This window comes from Nomascus leucogenys, chromosome 2 (assembly GCF_006542625.1).
Source record: "Nomascus leucogenys isolate Asia chromosome 2, Asia_NLE_v1, whole genome shotgun sequence".
In the NCBI taxonomy this organism is placed as follows: domain Eukaryota; kingdom Metazoa; phylum Chordata; class Mammalia; order Primates; family Hylobatidae; genus Nomascus; species Nomascus leucogenys.
Genome location: NC_044382.1, coordinates 38,058,216 through 38,077,272, shown reverse-complemented (window position 1 = coordinate 38,077,272; position 19,057 = coordinate 38,058,216). Strand labels below are relative to the sequence as shown.

The 19,057-nt window shown below is 45.2% G+C and overlaps 2 protein-coding genes across 6 annotated transcripts in view; one reads left to right on the top strand and one right to left on the bottom strand.

The window, feature by feature from the left end:
• Positions 1-112: 112 nt before the first annotated feature.
• Positions 113-18,534, bottom strand: HARS1 (histidyl-tRNA synthetase 1). 2 transcript variants are annotated; one of them, XM_012504783.2, is made up of 13 exons: positions 18,022-18,391; positions 17,662-17,751; positions 9,641-9,760; positions 5,972-6,067; positions 5,194-5,319; positions 4,088-4,195; positions 3,835-3,933; positions 3,509-3,602; positions 3,174-3,301; positions 2,839-3,081; positions 1,224-1,340; positions 886-1,032; positions 113-535 (listed from the first exon to the last, which is right to left on the bottom strand). In XM_012504783.2, the coding sequence occupies exons 1-13, from the start codon at positions 18,109-18,111 to the stop codon at positions 464-466; spliced, it is 1,530 nt and encodes a 509-aa protein (XP_012360237.1). In that variant the 5' UTR covers positions 18,112-18,391; the 3' UTR covers positions 113-463. The 2 variants fall into 2 exon arrangements, with proteins under 2 accessions (XP_012360237.1, XP_012360240.1); XM_012504786.1 differs by lacking the exon at positions 9,641-9,760 and having other exon boundaries at positions 18,022-18,534.
• Positions 18,247-19,057, top strand: part of HARS2 (histidyl-tRNA synthetase 2, mitochondrial) — a 9,463-nt gene continuing 8,652 nt past the window's right edge. The window contains exons 1-2 of one of the 4 annotated variants that reach the window (XM_030827905.1): positions 18,247-18,322; positions 18,414-18,563. In XM_030827905.1, the coding sequence (XP_030683765.1) occupies positions 18,456-18,563 (108 nt within the window). In that variant the 5' untranslated portion in view covers positions 18,247-18,322; positions 18,414-18,455. Of the gene's footprint in view, positions 18,323-18,413; positions 18,564-18,598; positions 18,745-19,057 lie in introns of all 4 variants that reach the window. The other 3 variants (XM_030827915.1, XM_030827909.1, XM_012504790.1) reach the window with 3 other exon arrangements.

The window sequence follows — 19,057 nt, the reverse complement described above, 5'->3', positions numbered from 1 at the left end:
GACGCTGAAGACAAGAACCTCAGGGTCACAAGTTTACTGTCTTTCTCCCTTTTCCATCCCTACATTGGTCTGCTGGGGAAGGCGGGGCTAGGCATCACTGACACACGCAGACTCCCTGGTTGAGGCATTTTATTGGACCTTTGGCAATTGGTGGTGGGGAGGCATCTGCTCCAACTGGTGCGGAGGCCCTGCAGATGAGACCATCTCAGGCTGGGTCCTTGTAGCCCAGGAGCAGACTGGACTAAGCCTCCTGGGCCTTGTATGAAAAAGGTGTAGTACCTGGGCGTTTTTGCCAGTAATAATCAATAAAATAACCATAATAAAAATTAAAGTCTCTGTTCTGACCACTCTTCAGGTCTTCCGCTGAAACGGAAAAGTGCAAAGCAGTTGAAGTACATATGCAGTTTGTCTTAACCTCAAATAGTGCCAGTCCCACTTCCTTTCCTCTGATAGTTTGTTCAGTTCAGCAGATGCAGAGGGGCTGGCCTGTTCTCCTTTTGATTTCCTCCACAAGGTCTTCTCTTCGGACATCCACCTGGCCAGGATGGGAGAAGAAGGTGGTATAAGCATCTTCCATTCCACTGCTCCCCGAGTGCCTAGTTTCCTCTAGCCCTCCAGGCATCAGGCTTGTCTCAGCTGGGAGCAGGAACCTAATTAAACACCTCAGGCTAGAGTGTGCCTCTTGGGGGAGCCAACAAACCATAAGGTATATGTAGGGATGGAGATCTCACCCTACTAAGATCACAATAACAGGTTAAGCCCTCAAGTCTTTTATGAGTTGTACTAATATCAATGCCAGGCTTTTTCTCAGGTCTTGAATGGGCATGGGCCTGCCAAAATGGCATACATTCTCTGTCCCTTAGCCTTCCTGCCCACCTCCCTCACCTCTTCCCTGCTAGTCACTGAACGGAGCTTGATGACCCCATCCTTGAGTTCCTGCTCGCCGATGATAGCCACCAGTGGGATGCCTGCCTCCTCACAGTACTGCAACTGGTTCAGTAGCTTTGGGTTCTTCTTGTACAGCAGCTCAGCCTGCAGGGGACAAGAGCAGAAGAGGAAGTCTGGCTTCTGCTGTCCTCAGGGACAGAGGGTGTCCAAGCTGGCACCTTGCTCTTAGCTCTACTTTTGAGAAGTAGTGGCAGGATCCATTATGTGTGAGCTTTTATTCAGTTTGTGCCTAGCACACCCAAGTTTGCTGCCACCCTGGGACTTGCCTTCCGTACCTTGATCCCAGCATCCCACAGTTCTGAGACAAGCTTTAGTCTTTCCTCTAGCAGCTTCTTCTGTGCAGATGCCACAAGCACCTGTGTCTCCGTGGTCCGTACCTTCTCCTCCAAAGCCTGGCGAAGGGGCAGATAAAAGTCAGAGAGCTGGGCTAACACCTTCAAGGAGCAAACAAAGCAAGCTCTAGTCAGGATTTTGAGACCAGGCCGAACTCAGCTCTACCAGGGCAGGGGCCCTGTCTTCTCATATAGCACCTTGGGCATAAGGGTAGCTTTTAGTAGGTATGAGGACTGAACTGACTGACTTGTACACAGAACGTGTCAGAATAAATAACTTAGGGCAAGAGTGAAGGTAGCTTTTTTACCGTAACTTCAAGCTTTTCTCCATGTAGTACCTTTTTTTTTTTGAGACAGGGTCTCTGTCTTCCAGGCTGAAGTGCAGTGGTGTGATCACTGCAGCTTCGACCTCCCAAGCTCAAGTGATCCTCCCACCTCAGCCTCCTGACTACAGGCACACACCACTATACTCAGCTAATTAAAAAAAAAAAAAAAAATTTTTTTTTTAAATCTGTAGAGACAGGGTCTCATCATGTTGCCCAGGCTGGTCCATGTAGTACCTTCAGGGTCCACCAAAGCATTCACACAAAAGTACTACTATGAACCCACCCCAATTAGATCACCCTTGGCAGTTTTAGTCCCCACTTACTATCTACCCATTTATGACACTGTGCCTCTCACACTTCAGTTACAGGGCACAGGCGTGTATATGGGGAAAGAAGAATGCTGCTGCCGCTTCCCTTGTCTTTTTCAGAAAAACTATTTTCATAGTTCTTAGAATGTAAGATGCCTACTGGAAGAATGATCTCAACTGAGAAACTGGTGGTTTCCACCCTAGAGAAAAGGCATAGGACCGTGGGGAGGTTGCCAGAGCATTTCCCAGAGGATGAAATGCAACCAGCCACTTAAGACCAGCAGCAACAAAGGAGGGCTTAAGGCTACAAGAGGCTTCCTTGGTGTTACTCTAGGTGCTAGAGAGTCACAGTAGCCATCTGAGGGATCCCAGGGCCTCAGACACATGCTTCCCATTTACAGACAGTATTACAGTGTGGTTAGTGGCAAGACTTTAGAGTGAGACTGCCTGGATTCAAATTCTGACTCTACCACTTACAAGTTTCATGGCCTTAAGCAAATTATTTGATCTATAATGCTTCAGTTTTCTCATCTGGAAAATGCAATTAATAAAATTAGCTACTCTCAGAGGGCTGTGGTAACAATTATATTTTGATAATGCATGAAAAGCACCAAGCACAGTGCCTGGCACAAGGCAGTAAAATGTTAAGTATTCTGTATCATGAGGAAGATCTAAGTCTTGGATACACCAGCCCAGGTTTGTGACAGCCCTGAAGGAAGTAGAGACCCAGAGCAGAGAATTTAGTGGAGAAAGATTATGGATTAAAGATCCATAAAACTGACATATAATGGGGTAGAAATCTGTGAAAAAGAGCAATAATCTTTTCTCCATTTCTGTGAGATGCTCCCTGCCCAAAGCAGCACCACTTGCTCCCTTGGAGATCAGATTGCTCAGACTATCTTCTACCCACCTCCTAGGACCTACCTCTAGTCTCTGTTCCACGATGGAGAAAATCCGCTCCACCCCAATGCTGAGCCCCACACATGGCACCTTGCGCCCTTTGGGGTCGAACATGCCCACTAGCCCATCATAGCGTCCTCCAGCAGCCACACTGCCCACACCCAGGGGCTCTTCCCCTGCCTGGGCTGGGGTCTGTAGCAGCACTGCCTCATAGATCACCCCAGTGTAGTAATCCAGCCCTCGAGCAAGGCTCAGGTCAAAGGAGATCTGTGGAGATAAGAAAATTGTCAGTGCCAGATTAAGATCAGGGACCTGAAGCCCCAGAGCTCAGAAAGGATCCCATCCCCAACTTGACTCACTTTGTCATCAATGCCAAATAGGGTCAGGTACTCAAACAGCAGCTTCAGGTCTCCCAGGCCCTCCAAGGCCTGCTTGTTTTGGGATAGTTTAGGATCCTGGAGCAGCTGTTCCACCAGGGATACCCCACCTGGGGAGACAGACTTGTGAGTGAGGCTGACAAGGAAACAGAAAAGGTAAGAGGGGTTGACCTTCTTGCCTGGACTCTAGTCGCCCATGCATGTGTGTGTACATATGCATACACATTCATTCCCCTACATACATACACAGAAGAGTTTCAACTTTAGGACTGAGGGCAGTGGGACGGCTGCCGGGGAGGCTTGGTTCTGTTCCTCACCATGCTGCTGGACATAGTCCCCAATGCGGTCAGCCACCTCGGGTGCAAGGCCCTTCTCTCCCACCATCTCATTCTTCACCTCTTCCCAGGACATCTAGGCAGACAGACACCAGTCAGGGACCCCTGGGCAGCTTCCACACCACAGAGCAAGTGTGTACTGTCCTCAGGGAACCGTTTTGGAGCAGTAGCTGCCCATGAGCCTACATCCTGGGGCTAACCTTCGTCTGGTGGGTATAGAGGCATGCACCTCTCTCTCTCAATCTTGTTTTCCATTTCCCAAGGCAGGGTGGGATCTGGGAAAAGAAGTCAAGTACTTGGGTTGTTACCTTGTCCAGCTTGTCTACTGAGGAGCAGATGGTACGGAACTTGCTGTCAGAAACACCACAGATAGCAAACATCCCATCTAGAATGCGTCGATCATTTACCTGCAAGGAACCAATGCATAGTGAGGGGGGAATCTCTTTTCTTACATGACCTGCAATAGTCATGGTCACTTGGGCTACTGGTCCCTCTGCACAAGGATCTTCTCTTGTGAGAGGCCAGGCCCAACTTTGCCCTCCCAGCCTTGTCAGCTCTGACCTTGACCAGGAAGTCGCCTATCTGAAGTGAACTCAGGATCTCGCACATGATCTTCAGGCACTCTGCATCAGGGATCATGGGATCAAAGTTCCCAGCAATGTCAAAATCCTGCAGGGAGAGGGTTAGCCAGAGGTCTTCAGGGATTCACCTTTCTGAAGGGGGGACTCTGGGAGCTCTGTCCTCTAGGAAGGCCTGGTTGCACTCAAGCATAGACTTTCTCTTTCATTTTCTGATCATCATCCCAGAGGTAAACCCCAGCATCTTTGGGCTTCTCACCAGTTTTGGTCTCCTTTCCATCTACTGGGCTATTCCTTCATTTTCTACCTCATCATCCTTAACTCCTCCTACTGGATGGGGTGATTATATGGCTTTAGTGCTTAGCCATTTTCCCTATTCATCCACAAGCCCTGGCATCAGTCTGGATGATTTAATATATCAAAGCTAATTTCCTTATTCTCTGCTGTGATCCTATCACTGTGGTTTAAAATAAAGAGCACTGGACCAAGAGTTCTAGTCCTGACTTTGCCTTTCTTATCCCTATGATCTCTTCATCTGCTGGGTATCAAGTTTACTCATATGTAAAATGGAGAGACTTTACTCTCCTCCCCCACCACAGGGATTTTGTGAAATCTGTATGAAAACACCATAGAAGAGGCTGGGTGCAGTGGCTCACACCTGTAATCCCAGCACTTTGGGAGGCCGAGACAGGCGGATCATGAGATCAGGAGTTCGAGACCAGCCTGGAGTTTGAGACCAGCCTGGCCAACATGGTGAAACCCCGTCTCTACTAAAAATACAAAAAATTAGCTGGGCGTAGTGGCAGGCGCCTGTAATCCCAGCTACTCAGGAGGCTGAGGCAGAAGAATCGTTTGAACCCAGGAGGCAGAGATTACAGTGAGCCAAGACTGCGCCACTGCACTCCAGCTTGGGCAACAGAGCAAGACTCCATCTCAAAAAAACAGAAAACAAAAAAACCACCATAGAAACCCTAAGAGCATTATCTGGGTCATCCAATTTGCTCAGGACACCATGAGTACTCAATAGATTCTGCTGGCTTGAGAGAGCCCCAAGTAACTCATCCTGCCCCACGGTTTCCCAACACTCACACACTGGTAGAATTCCCGGTATCGGCCACGGGTCATGGCTGGGTTATCCCGCCGATATACCTTTGCTATGTGGTAGCGTTTAATGTTGGTCAGTTTATTCATTGCCAAATACCGAGCAAAAGGAACCTGATGACAAAGAGTTAAGGAGAAAGTCCCTCCTATCACTGTCTGCAAGCTGATTATCATCACCAACAGGGATCTAACCCCTCCCTATGTGGGTAAAACTGCCACCCATAAGATTAATAGCACTTACAAACATCAGAAAGCATCAGCTGTGCTACCACATGAGGTAGCTGAAGGCTCAAAAAAGATTAAGGCAACTTTCCCTTTTGTAGTGTTGACTGGACTTTTTTGAGCATGGCAAGGGGCTGGGCAGGTTGGCCACAGACCAGAAAAAGGCGACCAGAAAAAGGCCCCCATATGGGATTTCTAAACAGATGATTCTGTGTAGCTTGGAGACAAGGGAAATGTGTTGCTGGTCCATTAAGGAGAATTTTGTTCACTGGACAGGGCAGGGGAGAGGTATTCTGGAGCCATGAGATGACTGTAGAGTTGGAACTGGGCCCTGACATCAAGCTGAGGTCTCACTCAGGATTCAGAAGATTTCTAAGGGTGTGTATGCTCTGTTTAGCCAAAGTCCCACTCCTGGTTTAGAGAAATAATTCCCCTAATCGCCAAAGGCCTCATATTTGATCCTACCTACTCTACCATTCTTAAACCTGAGCCAAGTGAGTGCCAATCCATCCAAAGTCTCAAGAGCCCAAGTTTAAAAAGATACAGTGAGGTCATAGCGAAGGGACAGGAGCTCCCCGCCCTGGTCCTTCAGGTCATAGATAAGCTTGGAGTCTTCCCCATACTTTCCCGTCAGTGTTTCCTGGAGAAAACACAAATAAATGTGGTAATAATAATAAATATAACAATTTAAAGGGAAGTTTTGAAAACAAACATGACTGATTCCAACTTGTCTACATTTCCCTCTGCTCTTTATCCCAATTCTTAGGTGTCTGATGTAGTTATCATTAAAAGGAAACACCAGGCCGGGCACGGTGGCTCACGCCTGTAATCCCAGCACTCTGGGAGGATGAGGTGGGTGGATCACGAGGTCAGGAGATCGAGACCATCCTGGCTAACACAGTGAAACCCCGTCTCTACTAAAAATACAAAAAATTAGCTGGGCGAGGTGGCGGGCGCCTGTAGTCCCAGCTACTTGGGAGGCTGAGGCAGGAGAATGGCATGAACCTCCGGGGGGCGGAGCCTGCAGTGAGCCGAGATCGCGCCACTGCACTCCAGCCTGGGCGACAGCAAGACTCTGTCTCAAAAAAAAAAAAAAAAGGAAACACCAATTTTGTGTTTTTTCTATTTTGATTTTGTAACAGAGCTGAAGTATTTTTCTTACATATTTTTCTCTTAAAAATCTCTTTTTTCTTCAGACAACTTCTCAGCATGAAGTTTTTTTTTTTTTTTTTTTTTTTTAAATGGAGTCTCGCTCTGTCACCAGGCTGGAGTGCAGTGGCGTGATCTCGGCTCACTGCAACCTCTGCCTCCGGTGTTCAAGAGATTCCCCTGCTTCAGCCTCTGGAGTGGCTGGGACTACAGGCGGGTGCCACCATGCCCGGCTAAATTTTGTATTTTTAGTAGAGACAGGGTTTCACCATGTTGGCCAGGATGGTCTCGATCTCTTGACCTCGTCATCTGCCCGCTTCAGCCTCCTAAAGTACTGGGATTACAGGCGTGAGCCACAGCGCCCGGCCTTAAGTATTTTTAAAAGATGCATAAATTCCAGTGAGAAGAAGCTCTGTACTTACTTCCTCCCTAATGTTACACTGTTAGATGTTTAGGTTATTCTAATTTAAAAAAAAATTTTTTTAGGCCAGGCATGGTGGCTCACACCTGTAATCCCAGCACTTTGGGAGGCCAAGGCGGATGGATCACCTGAGGTCAGGAGTTCGTGACCAGCCTGGCCAACATGGTGAAATCCCGTCTCTACTAAAAATACAAAAATTAGCTGGGGGAGGTGGTAGGCATCTAATCCCAGCTATTCGGAGGCTTAGGCAGGAGAATTGCTTGAACCCGGGAGGCAGAGGTTGCAGTGAGCAGAGATCGCATCATTGCACTTCAGCCTGGGTGACAAGAGTGAAACTCTGTCTCAAAAAAAAAAAAAAAAAAAAAAAAATTCCCCATAACATTTCAATATCTAATATTCAGGTATATAGCTCTTTTTTTTTTAAAAAAAAGTATTTTTCTTGATGATAAACTACTAGGAATGGGTTATTAGACCAACAAACATAAATGTTTTTTGATGCCTGAGATTCGAATAATGTCAAAAGTAAAAACCGAGGAATGTCTTAAGGGCATTACAGCAGTCCTTGCCCTGTGATGTCTATCATCGGTAATAGCATATTTCACTTACCAGGTTGGCAAAGATTAAAAAGCCCGAAACTTCCCAGTATGTAGTATCAGAAACAGTCACACGCTAGTGTTACAGGCTGAACTGTGTCCCCCTGGCCCCACCCTCCCCAATTCATTTGTTTAAGTCCTAACTCCCAGTAACCTCTGAACATGACTACATTTGGTGATAGGGTCTTTAAAGAGATGATTAAGCTAATACAAGGCCTCCAAGTTGGGTTCTAATCCAATATGTTGTTGTAAGAAGAGAAAATTTAGACAAGGACAGAGGGAAGATGATGTAAAGACAAAGGGAGGCTGGGCGCAGTGGCTCATGCCTGTAATTCCAGCACCTTGGGAGGCTGAGGTGGGCGAATCACTGGAGGCCAGGAATTCAAGACCAGCCTGGCCAACATGGTGAAACCTCGTCTCTACTAAAAATAGAAAAATTAGCCAGGTGTGGTGGCACACGTGTGTAATCCCAGCTACTTAGGAGACTGAGGCAGGAGAATCGCTTGAACCTGGGAGGTGGAGGTTGCAATGAGATGAGATCATGCCACTGCACTCCAGCCCAGGCAACAGAGTGAGACTCTGTCTCAATTAAAAAACAAAACAAACAAAACAAAACAAAACAAAACAAAAACAAAGGGAGACAATGGCCATCTACAAGCCATGGAGTGAGGCCTGGAACAGATCCTTCCTTATGGCCTTCAGAAAGAACTAGGCCTGCCAACATGTTATGTCAACTTCCAGCCTCTGGAACTGTCAGAAAATAAATTTCTGTTGTTTAGGCTACCCAGTCTATGGTACTTTGTTATGGTAGCCCTAGCAAACTAATACAGTAGGTAAAAACAGTCTCATAAATATGTACAATTAAATATCAATAAAAAGAGACATTGATGAAGGAAACAACAGATAATTTCAGAGTTTTATAGCCTAAAGGCAATAAACCAGCTCATTGTGATAAGAGGGAGAACAGCTACTTTAAAGAAGGTAGTTGGAGAAGATTACTTGAGGAGTGGCATTTTAGCTGAGCTCTGAAATTAAAATCTGGCTGGCTGGACGTGGTGGCTCATGCCTGTAATGTCAGCACTTTGGGAGACTGAGGAAGGAGGACCACTTGAGGCCAGGGGTTCGTTCGCAAGCAGCCTGGGCAACATAGCAAGACCTCTGTCTCTATTGGTTTTTTTTTTTTTTTGAAAAAAGGAATTAAAATCTGCAGTCTGTAGTATAATCTGAAATAAATCATGCAAAGAGCTAAGGAAAGGGAGTTCAGGAAAGGGGAAGAGCAAGAACAAAGGTCCGGAGGTACAAACACACTGAGTATGTTCCAAGAGTAGGAAGAAGACCAGAGTAGCATAGTGGGCAAGAGGAAAAATAGCATGAGATGAGGTAGGACAGGCAGTAGCCAGATCACCTAGGGCTCTGTAAACCTGAGTAAAGAGTTTGGGTTGTACTATAAGTGCAGTGGGAATCACTGGGTTTGAAGCAGGTAGTAATGCGATCTGGGTTGGTTGGTTGGTTTTAGAGACAGGGGCTTGCTACATTGCCCAGACTGGAGTATGGTGGCTATTCACAGGCACCACCATAGCACACTACAGCCTTGAACTCCTGGGATCCAGTGATCTTTCTGCTTCAGCCTCCTGAGAAGCAGGAGCTACAGGTGTGCCCAGCTGCAATCTAGTTTTTAATAGCAAAGAACTAGTAACAACTTCAGAGTCCATCAATAGGAGAGTGGTTGCATATTTATGTACGTATGGTTTGCATGAATCTAGAAAACATTCCAAGTACAGATGCCATGCAATACAATGTAGATAGGACCCAGAACAATTACCACTCCAAAGAATGGCTCTCTTTTGGAAGCTGCTGGCCACAACCAAGATAATAAAAGACAGGGCCTCTCCCTCCAAGCCATTCTTGTCCCTCTTGTTATTGGAGCAAAGACTGGTCTGTGTCCACAACAGAAGTGGGCCCTTTGGACCCTCAGTCTCTTGTTGTCATCTTCTTTGTTATTCAAATGCCCACTCATCTACCATGTAGTTTCTTCTTGCCCATTCCTCACCTTTAGTTCAAATACAGGTGTATCAATGACTTCTGCACCATGGCGCTTGAAGCAATGGATGATCACGTCAAACACCTTCTCTCGAACTGCCATCTGCCGGGGACTATAGTCTCTTGTGCCCTTGAAGTTGAAATCAGCCAGAGAACCAGAAATGAGGTTTGAAAACCAAGAACAATATGTTTTGGAAATATAAAAGGATGACCTCAATAATGAAAAAGCAAATCCTGCTCTAAACAGATTTTCCTACAGGCCACTGAGTTTTAAAACAAGTACAAATAATTCCCTATTAATTCCCACACCCATTTGCTATCTGCTTTCCAAACTCCATTCCCTTTTAAGCTTGGGTCTATTTTCTAAAATTCTTAGAACTCTTCTCTTTGAGCCATTTTTCTAAACACTCTTTCTTGGATAACAGAACATTTCCTGGCCTAATAACAAACACCTACCTGAGGCCAGGAACAGTGGCTCACGCCTGTAATCCCAGCACGTCGGGAGGCCGAGGCGGATGGACTGCCTGAGGTCAGGGGTTTGAGACCAGCCTGGCCAACATGGTGAAACCTCGTCTCTACTAAAAATACAGAAATTAGCCGGGTGTGACGGCACGCCCCTTGTAGTTCCAGCTACTTGGAGCTACTTGGGAGGCTGATGCACGAGGATCCTTGAACCTGGGAGGCGGAGGTTGCAGTGAGCCGAGATCGTGCCACTGCACTCCAGCCTGGGCAACAGAGTGAGACTGTCTCAAAAAAACAAACAAATGGTGGTGGCAGGTGCCTGTAATCCCAGCTACTCAGGAGGCTGAAGGCAGGGAGAATCACTTGAACCTGGGAGGCGGAGGTTGCAGTGAGCCGAGATTGCGCCACTGCACTCCAGACCGAGAGACAGAGCGAGACTCCGTCTCAAAAACAAAACAAAACAAACCAACCAGCCGGGTGCGGTGGCTCACACCTGTAATCCCAGCACTTGGGGAGGCCAAGGCGGGTGGATCACGAGGTCAGGAGATCAAGACCATCCTGGCGAACACTGTGAAACCCCGTCTCTACTAAAAATACAAAAAAATTAGCCGGGCATGGTGGCAAGTGCCTGTAGTCCCAGCTACTCGGGAGGCTGACGCAGGAGAATGGCGTGAACCCAGCAGGCGGAGCTTGCAGTGAGCTGAGATCGTGCCACTGCACTCCAGCCTGGGAGACAGAGCAAGACTCTGTCAAAAAAAAAAAAAAAAAACCAACCAACCAAACAAAAATAATAACAACAAAAAAATACCTACCTGATTATAGGCATATAACCAACTCAGACTGGCTCAACTAATTGAATTCCAAATTTTACAAGCAATGTTTCTCTCCCAATATAACTTTTCTTTTAAATCTTAGTTACAACTGTTCTCTAATTTGTTTCTGGTAACAACTCTATGACATAGGCTAGGCAGATAAATTTTATAGATGAAGTACAGGATGTTGAGAAGTTAAGTCATTTCTTAAGGCCATTCAGCATGTTTGTGGCAGTCAGGACTAGAATTGTGTTCTCCTTCCAGGTCAGAGCTTCCAATCTGGGCTTTTATACCCTACTCCAAAGTCTTTGGTTTCAGGACCTCTTTACACTCTTACTATGTATTCAAGTCTCAAAGTGGATTATACCTATCAATATTTACTGTATTAGAATTCGAATGGCAAAAATTTTAAAATATTTATTCATTTAACAAATAATATATCTATTATATGTTAACGCAAATAATATTTTAGAAAAAGGTAACTGTTTTCCAAAACAATTTAGTGAGAAGAGTGGCACTGACTTACATCTTTGCAAATCTTTAATGTCTGACTGAATAGAAGACAGCAGGATTCTCACATGTGATTTTTGCATTCAGTCTGTCGTGATATGTCGTGCTGGTTGAAGTATATAAGGAAAATCTAACCTTACTTACACAGATATGTAGTTGTAAAAGGAAGAGTATTTTAACAAACTTTTCAGCTAACTGTGGATATTTTTCTTTGGTACTACATCAGAATCCAACAAGTGGTTGTTTCTTAAAGATTGGTTGCAATGTGGAATTTGAAAACTAGATCAATGAACTTAAAAAAAAAAATAAAAAGAACAATTAGTCTCTCACTTATCTAGTACCTAGAATAGTCAAATTCATAGAGACAGAAAGTAGGATAGCAGTTACCAGGGGCTGGAGGGAGGGTGAAGTGGGGAGTTATTGTTTAAGAGGCACAGAGTTTCAATTGGGGATGATGAAAAAATTCTGGAGGTGGATAATGGTGATGGTTATGAGTATGAATGTACTTCATGTTACTGAACTGTACACTTAAAAATCATTAAAATGGGCTGGGCGTGGTGGCTCACACCTGTAATCCCAGCACTTTGGGAGGCCAAGGCAGGTGGATCATGGGGTCAAGAGATCCAGACCATCCTGGCCAACATGGTGAAACCCCATCTCTACTAAAAAATACAAAAATTAGCTGGGCGTGGTGGCACGCACCTGTAGTCCCAGCTACCTGGGAGGCTGAGGCAGGAGAATTGCTTGAAACCAGCGGGTGGAGGCTGCAGTGAGCCAAGGTCATGCCACTGCGCTGCAGCCTGGTGACAGAGTGAGACTCCATCTCAAAAAAAAAAAAAAAAAAATCATTAAAATGGTAAATTTTATGTTATGTATATTTTCCTACAAAAAAAAAAATCCACTACTGTATTTTGTACTTTGAATGAATGGATCCTTTGCCTGTGCATGATTTCATAACAGGTCTTTCAAATGTTGATACATTTCATTATACAGTAGCAGGAAGCCTTATTTATTTACATCACCTCAGATCTCATCAAGAAAGCCTTTTTTTTTTTTTTTTGAGATGGAGTCTCACTCTGTCACCCAGGCTGAAGTGCAGTGACGTGATCTCGGCTCACTGCAACCTCCGCCTCCCGGGTCCAAATGATTCTCCTGCCTCAGCCTCCTGAGTAGCTGGGACTACATACAGGCGCATGCCACCATGCCCGGCAAATTTTTTGTATTTTTAATAGAGACGGGATTCTACCATGTTAGCCAAGATGGTCTTGATCTCCTGACCTCATGATCCGCTTGCCTCTGCTTCCCAAAGTGCTGGGATTACAGGCGTGAGCCACCTTGCCTGGCCTGTTTTTGTTTGTTTGTTTGTTTTTGAGATGGAGTCTCACTCTGTCACCCAGGCTGGAGTACAGTGGCGTGTTCTCAGCTCACTGCAACCTCCACCTCCCAGGTTCAAATGATTCTCCTGCCTCAGCCTCCCGAGGAGCTGGGATTACAGACGTGCGCTACCACACCTGGCTAATTTTTGTATTTTTAGTAGAGACAGGGTTTCATCATGTTGGCTAGGCTGTTCTCAAACTCCCCACCTCAGGTGATCCGCCCACCTTGGTCTCCCAAAGTGCTGAGATTACAGGCGTAAGCCACCATGCCTAGCAGAAAACTCTTTAATTATTGGGAAGCTGTCAAGCTTATGATGGAAGATACAAGTTTTCTAAAATTCTTTTTTTTTTTTTTTTTTTTGAGATGGAGTTTTGCTCTTGTTGCCTAGGCTGGAGAGCAATGGTGCGATCTTGGCTTACCGCAACCTCCGCTTCCCAGGTTCAAGCGATTCTTGTGCCTTAGCCTCCCTAGCAGCTGGCATTACAGGCATGCACCACCACGCCCGGCTAATTTTTAGCAGAGATGGGGTTTCTCTATGTTGGTCAGGCTGGTCTCAAACTCCCGACCTCAGGTGATCCACCCGCTTGGCCTCCCAAAGTGCTGGGATTATAGGCTTGAGCCACCATGCTCTGCCTAAGTTTTCTAAAATTCTAACTTTCACCTGAATACTTGAATTTTTTCACTGCCTACAAGTACTGTCAGATGTTTTCCTTGAGGTGACAAGGCTCACTTCGTTTATTATTGTAAAAATGTCTGCCAAATATTTAAGTTTGAAAAACCGTAATTTATCTTTCAGCTGTTAATTCAAATAAAACAAGATGTTCTATGAAAAAAGTGCTAGATCAGCTTGCAACTTGAACAATGGCATAAGCATTTTCCCTACCTTGGAGTGCAGAAGTGCTTTATATGTACTTCCCATTTTGTCATAGCAAATATTTAAAAATAGGGTCCTCAAGGGTCAAGATTCAATAAAATTAGTAAGTTTTTGGCCAGGCATGGTGGCTTAGCCTAGCACTTTGGGAGGCCAAGGTGGGCAGATTGCCTGAGCTCAAGAGTTCGAAACCAGCCTGGGCAACATGGTGAAACATGTTGTAGGTTTCTTGTATGTTTTTTGTATTTCTATAAAAATACAAAAAATTAGCTGGGTGTGGTGGTACCTGCCTGTAATCCCAGATACTCAGGAGGCTGAGGCACAAGAATTGCTTGAACCTGGGAAGTGGAGGCTGCAGTGAGCCAAGATCGTGACACTGAACTCCAGCCTGGGCAACAGAGTGAGATTCTGTCTCCAAAAACAAAACCCCAAAACAAACGAACAAAGTTTTACCATTTTATCAATGACGTTGTTAAGTAAAACTGAATTTTTTAAATTAATTTATTTATTTACTTACTGTGAGTGCATGGCAGTGAAGAACATACTGGCTATTAGTACAGTTTAGTGTCGCTGTCTTAATTTATGCTAAGGCACCAGCAGTTCTACTCACCAGCGCTTTTGTGCCTTCACTGCAAATGTTAACACAACGAAAAAGGCAGATAATGTCTTAGAATTATTATAGAAAGGCCGGGCGCAGTGGCTCACGCTTGTAATCCCAGCACTTTGGGAGGCCGAGGCGGGCGGATCACGAGGTCAGGAGATCGAGACCACGGTGAAACCCCGTCTCTACTAAAAATACAAAAAATTAGCTGGGCGTGGTGGCGGGCGCCTGTAGTCCTGGCTACTCGGAGAGGCTGAGGCAGGAGAATGGCGTGAACCTGGGAGTTGGAGCTTGCAGTGAGCCGAGATCGCGCCACTGCACTCCAACCTGGGTGACAGAGTGAGACTCCGTCTCAAACAAAAAAAAAAAAAAAAAAAGAATTATTATAGAAGGGCCGGGCGCAGTGGCTCACGCCTGTAATCCCAGCACTTTAGGAGGCTGAGGTGGGAGGATCACTGGAGGCCCAGAGTTCAAGACCAGTGTGGCCAACACGGTGAAGCCCCATCTCTACTAAAAATACAAAAAATTAGCCGGGTGCTGTGGCACGTGCTTGTAGTCCCAGCTACTCGGAAGGCTGAGGCAGGACAATCGCTTGAACCCGGGAGGCGGAGGTTGCAGTGAGCTGAGATCACGCCACTGCACTCCAGCCTGGGTGACAGAGCGAGACTCCGTCTCAAACAAAACAAAACAAAACAAAAGAATTATTACAGAAATAGTTTTGACCATGAAGATCCCTTGAAAGAGTCTTGTCTCAACAATACTGAGTTTTCTATTGTTAATACTAAAATGGATATTAACTCTCCAGCATAATCTTAACACTATAGTATGGAAATTTTCAAAGACACAATATAAAGAATAGTATTACAGGTCACCATTTATCCATTACCCAGCTTCAACAACAATTAACATCTGCTATTCTTATTTCATTTAAGTCCTGACATGTTTTTCTTAAATATTTTTAAATAAATCCCAGATGTCATATCATTTCATTCATAAATACTTCAGTATGAATCTCTAACTCGTAAGGACATTTAAAAAAACCCAAAGACTCTATCTTTATTATAACTAACAAAACTAACAGCAACTCCTTAATATTATCTAATGCTAAGCCATGGTCAGTTTTCCCCAGTTACCTCAATAATATCTTTTTATGGTTGATTTATTTGAATCAGCTTCAAAACGAAGTCTATGTGTTGTAATCAGCTATAATCTATAAGTTTCCTTCCCTTCTCAACTTTTTTTTTTTTATTTTAAAAAGGTTATTTGTTAACTGAGGAAATTGGGTCATTTGTCCTAAAAAAAATTTTCACATTCTAGATTTGGTGAACAATATGCTTGATGTGTCATTTAACATGTTCTTCCATCTCTAGTATTTCCTGTAAACTGATAGTTAGTCCAAAGATCTGATTAGATTCAAGTTCAATTTACTTGGCAAGAATACTTCACAGGTGGTGCTGTGTACTTCTTATTGCATCACATCAGCAGGAACATAATGTCTAGTTGTCCTACTTTTAGTGATGTTAAAACTGATCACTGGTGAGGACAGACTGATCCATCATAAATTCCACAGTAAGCTTTTCATCTAATAGTTTGAAAAATCACTGATGATCACCACTTTGGGATTTTACACTGTCTCTTTAATCTTCGAAAATGAGTTATATGTAGAAACAGCTCAATGAATTTAGGAGCCCAAAGAATTAACCTTAACACAAGGAAAACAGACCATCTCCCCTCTCCTTTGGAATTCAATTTCAAATACATTTATTAAATAGAATCATCCCTCAGTATCCACAGGAGATTTGTTCTGGGCCCCATGTGGATACCAAAAATCCATGGATGCTCAAGCCCTTGATATAAAATTATATGCACATCCTCCTATATACTTTAAATAGTCTCTAGAGTGTTTATAATACCTTAGACAATGTAAAGGCTATGTAAATAGTTGTTATACTATATTTTTTATTTGAAATTTTTATTGTTAGATTTTAAAAGGTTTTTTTTTGTTGTTGTTTGTTTGTTTTTAGAGATAGGGACCCACTATGTTGCTCAGGCTGGTCTCAAGCTACTGGGCTCAAATGGTCCTCCCCTTGCGGCCTCCCAAAGTGCTGGGATTACAAGTGTAAGCCACCACACTCAGCCAGATTTTTTTCTTAATTGTTTCTTTTCCCCTGAATGGTTTTGATCCACAGTTGGTTGAATCTGTGAATGTGGGATCTTGGGATATGGAGGGCTGACTATACCTATTTAGACATCTAGTCTCAGTCTCAGGGTAAATAAACAACATAAATAACTACTTAAAGTTGGTGCAATAACAGAAATATGTATGAAGTGCCAAGAGAACCCAGATGAAGGGGTAAACAGTTCTGTTTATAGAACTTACACAAAGTGGAACTGAACTGGAGGATGAGCTCAGAATCTCCAACCTCATTCCATTCTACTCTCCTTAACTTAGTTCTAGCCATGTAGATCATCCTGTAGTTCCTCAAAACTACCAAAGTTCTTTCCCACTTTAGGGTTTCCATATTCTACCTGGACCTATCTTTGTCACACTTGTCCTCTGGCTATCTCCTACTCATTCATTAGATCAGTTAGTATATCACTTCCTCAGTTAGCCTTTCTCAGACTCCCCAGTTCTCCCTTATTTTTCTCAGAGCAACCTTAATTTCTTTATATCATTTTTCACAATATGTAATTACATAACCATGTGTGGTGCCCGGTTTGGTGGCACATGTCTGTAATCCCAGCACTTTGGGAGACTGAGGCAGGCAGATCACTTGAGGTCAGAAGTTCAAGACCATCCTGGCCAATATGGTGAAACCCCATCTCTACTAAAAATACAAAAATTAGCTGGGCATGGTGGTGGGCACCTGTAGTCCCAGCTACTCAGGAGGCTGAAGCAGGAGAATCGCTTGAACCAAGGAGGCAGCGGCTGCAGTGAGCCAAGATGTGCCACTGCACTCCAGCCTGTGCAATAGAGGATACTCCATTTTGAAAAAAAAAAAAAAAAAAAAAATCTGTGTGGGATTATTTGTTCTAAGTCTCTCTCCTTCAGTAGAATGTAAGCTCCATGAGGGTAGGCTATATTGTCCACCATGGTATATATTCAGTGCTTTGTATAGTGCTAGAGACATAGCGCTAAATACACATTTATTGAATGAACGAACGAGTAGCAGCAGCAGGCTGACTCCCCTGATCACCCAGCTGGCCTAGTTTCTGCCATCACTTTGCCATCCCAGAATGACTCATGTAGAGTCCAGTCCAGCCCAGCGCCCAGAGCGACTGTCCTCTTCTTTGCAGCATTTCAGATGCTCAATGACCTGGTTTAGGGAGGCAGACATAAGCGCCCCGTGAGTAGAGTTAGAGACTTTCTCAGTGGCTCCCTACAGGAATGATATTACCTTGGGGGTTTTGAGCACAAATTTCTGTTTGCTTTCATCAGGACCCAGCTGTGCCTTCAGTTTCAGGAGTTTTGCCACCTCCTCCTCGATCTGTGGAGGGAAAGAAGGCGCTGAGCTATCCATCTGTCACTTTCCTCCCTCCCCCGCCATTCATTCAATATTCCTCCCTCATCAGATCTCTCTGTTCAGGCCTAGCTTTGTTTCTCTCGGGACCCACCCCGGATGCCTCTCCACGCAGCCCACTCTCCTCCCTACAAGCCTGGTCGCTTCCCTCACATCCCTACCCTATGTCCGGAACACCCTGGCTTTACGTCCTCCCTGGCTTTGCCTTGGCCCTCTCCCCTGCTGCCTAAATCTCACCAGCTCGGCGCTGGCCTTCTGCTGCTTGAGGCCTCGCACGCGCTCTCCCTGAAGTTTCACCAGCTCCTCCAGCGCCGCACGCTCTGCCATCCCGGCTGTCCACTTGAGCCGACTGCTGCCTAGACCTGCGGTGGTTGCCCCAGCCTCAGTAAGGATGACTTCCGGCTATCGAGTCGCTGGGTGGCACGCCTAGAGAGCCTCCGCCGAGCACAAAAATTGTTTCCGGCTCCTACCGGAAGTGCCGACGCTGGCTACTAAGGGAACTTGGGAGGTTCCCACCTCAGCCGTCGTGACTGGTGAGGTGCGCAAACGCCCGAGTTTTCCCTGGTGCGCGGGTTCCGCCTTTGCAGTGCCCTCCACCCTTTCTGGTATCTGACCCGCCTCCTTCCCAGGCCTTTTGTTCCTGTCCCGGAAAGCCGGCGTCCTGCGGCGCGATGCCCCTGCTCGGACTTCTTCCCAGGAGGGCCTGGGCTGCGCTGCTCAGCCAGCTCCTGCGACCGCCCTGCGCCTCGTGCACCGGGGCGGTCCGTTGCCAAAGCCAGGTGAGCGAGACATAATTATTTCTGGTCTATCCCAGCAGGGCCTCCAGATCTGAAAGCATAGCCTCGCGGCCTGTGTTCCAGTAGTGTTACAGTCGGTTTTTATCGAGTGCCCACTATGTACTGACACTGAACTAAGCGATTTGGATGCCTGGTCATTTAATCCTTGGAGCAATCTTGAGAGGTTGGAGTTTTTATTTCCATTCTGCAGTTGAGGAAACGGAGGCTGCAAGATTAAATGAATGACTTATACAAGGATATGTGGTAAGGGAGTATTTTAATTCATATCCACACTTTTTCCTGAAACTCTTGGACTCAAGCAGTAATATTTTTAAGCAAAATGTATGAATATTCCTAATAAATGAGATGACTAAAGACCAGAAGTAGACTGAGTTCATCTTAGAATTTACCTCAGAATGAATCTCAGAAAAACATTTTCAGATGGCAGAGAGTTTTGGATTTTGGAATTGCAGATAAGGGATTGTGGACTTGAACTT